Source organism: Alosa pseudoharengus, unplaced genomic scaffold, assembly GCF_046254945.1.
Source record: "Alosa pseudoharengus isolate Yale_2024_CS ecotype anadromous, Long Island Sound unplaced genomic scaffold, YU_APseudo_1.1 YU_APseudo_1.1_scf_12, whole genome shotgun sequence".
Lineage (NCBI taxonomy): Eukaryota > Metazoa > Chordata > Actinopteri > Clupeiformes > Clupeidae > Alosa > Alosa pseudoharengus.
Genome location: NW_027468587.1, coordinates 17,957,164 through 17,966,170, shown reverse-complemented (window position 1 = coordinate 17,966,170; position 9,007 = coordinate 17,957,164). Strand labels below are relative to the sequence as shown.

At 41.8% G+C, this 9,007-nt stretch overlaps 1 protein-coding gene across 1 annotated transcript; it reads left to right on the top strand.

The window, feature by feature from the left end:
• Window positions 1–670: 670 nt before the first annotated feature.
• Window positions 671–7,875, top strand: galr1a (galanin receptor 1a). Its single transcript, XM_076280321.1, has 3 exons — window positions 671–1,272; window positions 1,486–1,551; window positions 7,283–7,875. Exons 1-3 carry the CDS (start codon window positions 703–705, stop codon window positions 7,598–7,600), a joined length of 954 nt encoding a protein of 317 aa, XP_076136436.1. The 5' UTR covers window positions 671–702; the 3' UTR covers window positions 7,601–7,875.
• The last annotated feature ends 1,132 nt before the right edge of the window (window positions 7,876–9,007 follow it).

The window sequence follows — 9,007 nt, the reverse complement described above, 5'->3', positions numbered from 1 at the left end:
ATAGAAATATTCTACATAATTGGTATTGGCTTGCATTTGCTTGCTTGCCCTGGAGTCTATATCTTATTCTGGCATGAGAAAATGAGTGAAAGGGTGGGCTCAGAAAAGTGAAGGGGCAGGGTGATTTGGGTATGGGCTGGTGGGACTGCGCGCTGACGTGGGAGGCGCAGACCGACCCTGAGTATAACAGAGGGAGTAAGGGGTAGAGGGGAAAACGCACCAAGCAGCAGGCGAGAGCAGAGACACTTGGCGCCAAGAGGAGAGGTGGCACGCTCATCAAGGACGACCGAGGTTGATTAAGAACTATACGTATGAGAGAGAACCGACTATGATGATAATTATGAAGCATCTATGGAAAGACGCCGACTGGCAATGGTCAGGAACCGATTGACAGCCAACGATTTAAACTCTCCAAAAACAGAAAGTCTGCATTTAAAGGACTGAAATACATGCATACAAGAATGGCAGTGCTTCATACGAGAACAAAGATAACTCTTTACTTATATACCTTGTGGTTTGGCTAAGAGGGAACCCGTAAAAACTGAGACACTAACAGGGGAAACCCTAACATTATATTGCGCAATGAACTCGTCGGAGCTGACTAACTTCGGTGATGGTGAGGGGTTTTTCAATAATGGTGAGGGGGTTTTCAACAGATCGGAGCAAACGGTGCCATCTGATAAACTTTTGTTTGGGATTGGCATGGACAACTTCATTACGCTACTAGTATTTGGACTAATTTTCACGTTGGGTGTGATGGGCAACTCCATGGTCATCACCGTTCTTGCCAGGAGCAAGCCAGGAAAACCACGGAGCACCACCAACATCTTTATTCTAAACCTCAGCGTTGCTGACCTTTCTTACCTGCTCTTCTGCATTCCGTTTCAGTCTACAATATACATGATGCAATCATGGGTACTGGGTGCCTTCATATGTAAATTCATCCATTACTTCTTTACGGTCTCTATGCTTGTCAGTATCTTCACTCTGTCTGCTATGTCCGTGGATCGCTATATTGCCATAGTTCACTCGAGAAAGTCGTCCTCCATCCGTGTGGCGAGACATGCCCTGGTTGGGGTGATAATTATTTGGATCCTCTCCCTAGCAATGGCAGCACCTGTGGCTCACTATCAGGATCTGTTTGAGAGAGATAATAGCACCTATTGCTGGGAAGTATGGCCCAACCCAAACCATAAGAAGATCTACGTGGTGTGCACGTTTGTCTTCGGTTATGTCTTGCCCCTTTTACTGATATCTTTTTGTTACGCAAAGGTAAGTCGTGACTCTCCTTGTGCGTGAAGGCGCACGACCTAAGACTAGGCTACATTAAGTTATTTACCACATAAAGAAATGTACGAGTATTATTGCAGCAGCTATTTTATTTATTTTTCTACATTCATAGTAAAGCATTCCCTAAAACAACCTTTAGTAAAGTTATTTCTGTTATTTTTGTACTAAAATTCGCTTTTTGTATTCATACTGTAGGTCCTAAATCACTTGCACAAAAAACTCAGAAACATGTCTAAAAAATCAGAAGCATCTAAGAAAAAGGTATGTCACTGAATCCACTTAATTTCAAAATGAAATGTAGAAAGCATGCTGACTGGTAATACGATGTGGTGATGTAATGTAATAATGCCTGTGTGATGTTGGATAATATTCAGAAGAAAAAGGTCCACGGTTTCCATGCAATGGTATTAGCATGCTTTGTATGTGATATTTGTATGCTTCATCAAGTGATTTTCAAGCACAGCAATCAAAAGGCAGGTCTAGGGGATGTTAAGGGGATTATTACATTCCTTAAAGTCTTTGTATAAAACTCTTACATACTCTGCCACTGTACTCTTACTTTGTATAAAACTAGATGTACCGCAGAGCGGTACAAAATATGACCGCCGCCCAGTCCAGCACATGTTTTCCACAAAAATAAGTCACGCTGAAAGGCATTTATGATTCTAACTGTCTCACTGAATTGCATTATGCACACTCAATTCTCACTGGTATCTGCTAGACAACAAGTACCAAAACATGATTAGTTCATAGATTTCACATGTAATATACATTTTATACAACCCCACCCCCATCTTGCCTGTTCATAATTCTGAGAAATTCTTGAATTGTGTGCATGTGTGCGTGTACATGTTTATGTTTATGTGTGTGTGGGTGTGTGGGTGGGTATGTGTGCGTGCATGTGTGTGTTTGCCTGTTTATGTGCCTGTGTGTGTGCATGTGCATGCATACGTATATATGTCTACTGTGTGAGTATGTGTCATACGTAGGATTACTGTGAATGTATGTGTGTGCGTGTGTATCTGTTTATGCACATGCGTGCATATGGAATGGGTTTACATGACCCCTGGAGGCAAACATAAAAAAAAATTGGTCATCCTAGGCCCTACGGTTCTCAAGATAATTAATGAAAACACCTCATTTTTTGCTTTTTCATTTTTAACTAGGTGGCGCTATACATGAAATAAGTGGTAATGGGAAAACTGTGTCTGCCCTACCCTCCTTTCTGTGGGTCCAGTCCAGCGGGGGGGCTACAGATCAAAACGAAAAGCGATGGTTCCATGCTATCCATGTGGGGTTAAATGCCCACCAAGTTTCGTGTACCCCGGCCTTTCAGTGTCCCGGGAATCCTTGTTGGTGTACGGTCACTAAATGTACACATAAATTATTTTATTGTAAGGCCCCCCATGAACCACGAAACTTGGCATGCATTCGGAGGGTGTCATAATGATCCTACACTTTCAATTTCGTGCAGTTTTGACCATGTCAGCCAGAGATATTGTGATGAAAACACCTAATGCTTTGCTTTTTAATTTTTAACTAGGTGGCGCTATACATTAAATAAGTGGTAATGGGATAGGTTGACATGCCCCCTTAAAGGAGAATTCCGGTGTGATTTTGACCTAAAGTGTTTTGAAACATGATACCGAGTGTGAACGTATGTCTCATAGCCCATCTCGGCTTGTCCCCTGCACTCCGAAATCTGGCGCTAGTTAGCCGATGCTACCAACAAGGCGGTCAATGGTTGTGCCTCGGCATCGGCATAGCCATGCAAATAAATCACTGTTTTACACCATTTACGAGGCTCAATGTATCTCCACACTTCATTGGCAGACTTCCAAGGGCCCTGACATTTAAAACGAGACATTGAGAACTTTGAAAAAGTACTGGTAGTTTACTTACAAGACGATATATACAGACAGTATCTTCTCGAAGTTTAGCGTTTGCAGCCATCTTGAATTTAGTCACGATAAGTCGAGCGACGAGTAAGAATGAACAGGTATGATAAGGGATCAGATTCCAAAAATAATTCCGTGGAAATGCATGGATTCCAGTTGCTGCTACTGGAAGAAACTGTAATCCATGCATTTCCACAGAATTATTTTTGGAATCTAATCCCTTATCATACCTGTTCATTCTTACTCGTCGCTCGACTTATCGTGACTAAATTCAAGATGGCTGCAAACGCTAAACTTCGAGAAGATACTGTCTGTATAAATCGTCTTGTAAGTAAACTACCAGTGCTTTTTCAAAGTTCTCAATGTCTCGTTTTAAATCTCAGGGCCCTTGGAAGTCTACCAATGAAGTGTGGAGATACATTGAGCCTCGTAAATGGTGTAAAACAGTGATTTATTTGCATGGCTATGCCGATGCCGAGGCACAACCATTGACCGCCTTGTTGGTAGCATCGGCTAACTAGCGCCAGATTTCGGAGTGCAGGGGACAAGCCGAGATGGGCTATGAGACATACGTTCACACTCGGTATCATGTTTCAAAACACTTTAGGTCAAAATCACACCGGAATTCTCCTTTAAGACCAACATACAAAAAAAAGGTGGACCTCCTAGGCCCTACGGTTCTCGAGATATTCACAGAAAACTGTCTCCGGCCACCTACAGGCCAGTTGGTGTATAGTAACATAAATTAATTTATTGTGTGGCCCCCTATGAACGGAATTCCACGAAACTTGGCGTGCATTCAGAGGGTGTCATAATTATTACATTACATTACATTACATTACATTACATTACATTACATTACATTTAGCAGGCACTTCTTGACCAAAGTGACTTACATATGTCAGCTATATTACAAGGGATCACATTGTCCCCGGAGCAACTCAGGGTTAAGTGCCTTGCTCAAGGGCACAACGATGGAAGCCAGGAATTGAACCGACAACTTTCAGGCTACTGCACACTAGCCCAGCTCTTTAACCACTACACTACCACCGCCCCTATGTAGGATAATGATCCTACACTTCCAATTTCGTGCAGTTTTGACTATGTTAGGTCACAGATACCTGCGATTACAACACCTCATTTTTACTTTTTTGTGTTTAACTAGGTGGCGCTATACATGAAATGAGTGGTTATGGAATGGGTTGACATGGCCCTTTGAGATCAACATACAAAATCTGATATTCACAGAAAACTGTGTCTGCCCTACCCTCCTTTCGGGGGGTCCAGTCCGCCGGGGGGGAAAAAGAAAAAAAAAAAAAAAGAAAAAAAAATCTGACTAAACCTATATGACCGCCGCTTCGCTGCGCGGCGGTCATAATTACTTACATACACATTTTTAGCACAGATATAGCTCACATTGTATTGTTACTGGCAATCCTTGAACAGACTCAATCACTAGTCATGAATCATTAGGGATGGGTAGGTTCTTGGAAGCAATCATGGCAAGACAGAAAGTGCAAAGAATCTTCTGGATTACCCATCGCCAAATATGTCTTTGCCATTTAATCTGGTCGACGCCAGAAAGAGTTTTGTCTTACAGTGCATTCATATTCAGGTTTTATGAGAACATGCCGTTCTATCCACCTGAAAGAGAAGTGAAAACAAACAATATTAGGCAAAGGTATGCTTTGTAGTGATTTAGACAGTTATTGTTTTAGTCCGACCAGCTAATTTGTGGACACACTGCGTGAATGTACACTGCCAAGCAACAGAGTGGAAAGAACAGATGATTGTAGTCGTGTCCATTAGTCCGTTTTCATGGCTGATCATAACTCTCGCCTTTGCTCTTATCAGTTTTGCGGCTCAATCATTTATGGACGTTGACTGAAGCCCCCCCCCCCCCCCTCCATGGCCACAGTCATTTGGCATGTTCAAGCTAAAATGTCCTGTGCCATAAAGATGTTTTTAGTTTTTAAATTGGCACTATAGATGGGATACCGGTAGTGGTGGATATTGTGGCTGGCAGAAACTAATTAAGCATACACAGTTACACAGTTAATACCCATGCCTGAGATGCGAGGCTGTGAGGACAAGCTGTTGAAGGAGGAGTTGTTACTATTAACGGTGCCACTTGCTGTAATGCTGTGAAAGTCCATGTCACAGTCAGCTGAGGAAATATGACTGTCTGCAGTGCAGAGTCATCAGTTGTTATCAGGCCTAAGCACACATTACAAATCGGGACAGCATGTTTTGTTGCAGTCAAAGCTTTTTGGATTTCCCTCATTTGTTTTTAAATAACACACTATAATTAACCCCATCTTCACTAGTTCATCCATTGGATTGGTTAGACAAACGGAAGTGGGGTGAGTGATGGCTGTCAATCAACCCTATGGGCTCCTCCCGAACTTTGTTTAGAAAACATAATTTGTTTCGACAAGGAAGTTGGCAACCACCTTTCTGAGCATAGCTGACGACAAAGAAAATATGATGAATTAAGGAATGTAAAGGGAAAGTTACAATGTAGAATAAATCCATGTATGCCAATTCATTACTATTCTGACATGGAAAATGCTGCGATGAAGTATAGAGCACAATAAAGACTGTTATCACTAAACAACATAATCTGGCTGTTACTTGGTTAGAGCCTGTAGTCTTCTGCCATAGATCATGACTATCATAATGGCACTTGTGATTCAGTCAATACTCATTTCATTTATTTATTAATTTGATTGTTTGTTTTCATACAAAATCATTGTTAATGGATTATAGTGCCTGTCTGCAAAACGATGCCACAAGGGGCATGATCCAATGAAGCAAAGTGACATGTTAAGAAATAAACAGATGCTACTCAGAATGAATCAATAGTCATCAAGGTTAGAAAACCACTTTTCAACTAGTAGAAGATACGTGAGCTGGTTGATTTCTACAGTGTCTCAGTTGGTATTGGATGAAGGTATGCCCAGTTTATATTGGGCGTATCGAGTGCTTTCTGAAGAAGTAGCCTAAGTGATGTCCCACTGTATATTAGAATCAGAGATGTGTGGAATCAATAGAGGTCTTGCACACACCACTGAGGGAGCTGGTGGTTAGCCACAAACAAATACCCCATGGCCCACACCAGTATTGCATGACTTCCACTGGCTGGATGTGGACAGGTCATGTTTGGTTTGTGACATTTGCCTTCGCCTGTTCCCTCTCAGTAGTAATGGGTGGTCCACCAGCAATGGGTGACTTTCTAAAAACACTCGTAGTTTTACCATCATTATTTGGTTTTGTTAATTTGGCAGAAAGAAAAAATCCACTGACCTGCAATGAATAAAAGTGGATGATAGATTTCCCCATTAATTGGTGTCTATAGCTGAGAAGGTCCCTGTCAACAGCAGGCATGGATGCCTGGATGAGAGGCTCCATATGCTGGTCTGTGGAGCAGGTGGCTGAATTGGTCTAGCCTTGCCAACCCTTGAGCATCACCGCCACATGAATGGTGGGAATGTAATACATTTTTTAATCTTCCTGGAGACTGTTTGCCAGTGCCTCCGGAGTGCACTCACTCTTTTATCCATGTCACATGGTAATTACACATAATGATGGCAAATCAGTCAGACAACCTGGGACCCGGAGGGGAGAGAGAGAGACAGACAGACAGACAGACAGACTCTGATACACAGAGAGCAGGCAAGTGAGCATGGAATTGATATTTTTGGTGGCAGGCATCAGGTTTTACCATGATGATTTGAACAGGCAAATCATTTCAAAAGAGTATATATACTATATACTTGACAAGGGACTTCAAGAACTATGGAAAGTTTGAAAGACTTCTGATGAAAAGAGATTACAGCTCTGGGTGCTGGGCACACCTTTTGATTTTCAGCCATGTAAACTTACTGTTGATTTTGTATTTTTGTATGCCTCGTTAATCTGTGTAATGTAAACTTAACTGTTGATTTTGTATTTTTGTATGCCTCGTTAATCTGTGTAATAACATGTGTGAATAATGGAATTGGTGGACCAACGGATATAGGGATGAACTCATTGATTATTGATTAACTGACTGATTGATTTCTTTACCCCATGTTGACCTTCTCCTTTGGCAGACCGCTCAGACAGTGCTGGTGGTGGTTGTGGTCTTCTGCTTGTCCTGGCTACCCCATCATGTGGTCCATTTGTGGGTGGAGTTTGGGAATTTTCCACTCAACCAGGCGTCGTTCGTGTTTCGGGTGATGGCCCACTGCCTGGCTTACAGCAACTCCTCTGTCAATCCCATCATCTACGCCTTCCTGTCGGAGAACTTCCGCAAGGCGTACAAACAGGTATTCAGGTGCCAGATCACCAGCGAATCTCCCCTCAATAACATCAAAGAGATCCGGAACAAAGCTGACACACCACCCTCCACCAACTGCACCAATGTCTGACTGCTTGGCAGGCTTGGCTTGGCTGACGTTTGTGCCTCTTGTGCTGCCATAAAGTAGACTCAAGACTAGTGAGGTTGGCTGACAACCCAGTAGTTTTGCTTCTGATAAATTCAAGAAACGGACCTGTGTTTGTACATTGAACATACTGTATAGCTCCATGTCTGTGCTGCAACATGTCTAAATGCTCTGAATAGGGCCCAAATAGGGCCCAGTATATATATATATATTGAATTTGAACTGAATTTCGAACTGTTTTTTTTGCCCACTAATGGTTTTTTTTTCACAATCTGGCTTCACATATAGTAAGCTGTAGTACTGAATATATAAGCATATTTCTTTCTATTGAACCAGATAGCATTATTAATGCATGTCTAGTTGAATAAAATATATACTAAAGAAAGTTAATTTCCCTCTGCGATTTTTGGTTTGATGTTGACAGCTGGATACAAAGCTCCTCTTTCATTGCAATCTGTCTATCTGTGATTGTCTGAGTTTTTTTTTTTTAGAACTGCAAAAACATAAATATTTAGAGGGTGACGTCTGGAGTCATCTTAAGAGATTGAGGTGATCTAAGAACAACATTATTCTGTGTTGTGGTCTCTTTCTATCATGATTGGATGTGAAATATTTATCTGGCATTTTGATGTTCATGAGTGCATGTTTCCCTCAATTATTCAGGTAAACAAACCAGGTAAGAGTCCTTTCATGTTTGTGCTGACACGAGAGACTGTCCAGGGAGAGGCTGACCAGGACAATCTCTCCAACAAAGACAGACTGCTGCTATCCAATTAGGTGCAAAATGCAGCAACATTTCAGTCATTTTAGCCATAAAAATGGAGGTCTCCTTATTTGTACAGGCCAGACAGGAAGGTGATAGGCTACTGGTATGCACTGTTTACATAATCTAGAAACAACTATCAGACATACATTTATGAGGGTGGTATATAAAATGTTTATTTATTTGCATTGTAAAAACTTTTTTTTCAAAAAGTAAGGATGAAATACAAGTATTTACGTGAACTTACAGATCCATCTCTAGAGCAGGATCACTGTTGGCATGCAGCCATAAGAAGTTTGTGCCTTGCTCTCTTCACCACTTATTTCTGCCTTTGTCTCTCTTAGCTGCAAAACACTGTGTGACGATGACAAAAGCCATAGACAAAGGTCAAAAGCTCCTTCCCCCCCCCCCCCCCCTCTACCGAATGCCGAGTTTAAAATCACACAAATGAGTCAGACACAGTGACAACCCCTCATGCTTATTACAGCACTTAGAGTGCCTGTAAAGTTTAATTTCAGGCTTGAAACTATTTCTCCCACAGAGATGGACTACCGCTATCCAATGAGGAACCCAAGTTGACTGTGAGAGACTAGTTGGAACAAACTGAAGATAGAAATGTGTGCAAATCT

Coding starts and splice junctions, on each gene's coding strand:
- galr1a (XM_076280321.1), top strand. CDS start 703: ATGGACAACTTCATTACGCTACTAGTATTTGGACTAATTTTCACGTTG. Junction 1,273..1,485: donor TATCTTTTTGTTACGCAAAG/GTAAGTCGTGAC, acceptor TTCATACTGTAG/GTCCTAAATCACTTGCACAA. Junction 1,552..7,282: donor CAGAAGCATCTAAGAAAAAG/GTATGTCACTGA, acceptor CTCCTTTGGCAG/ACCGCTCAGACAGTGCTGGT.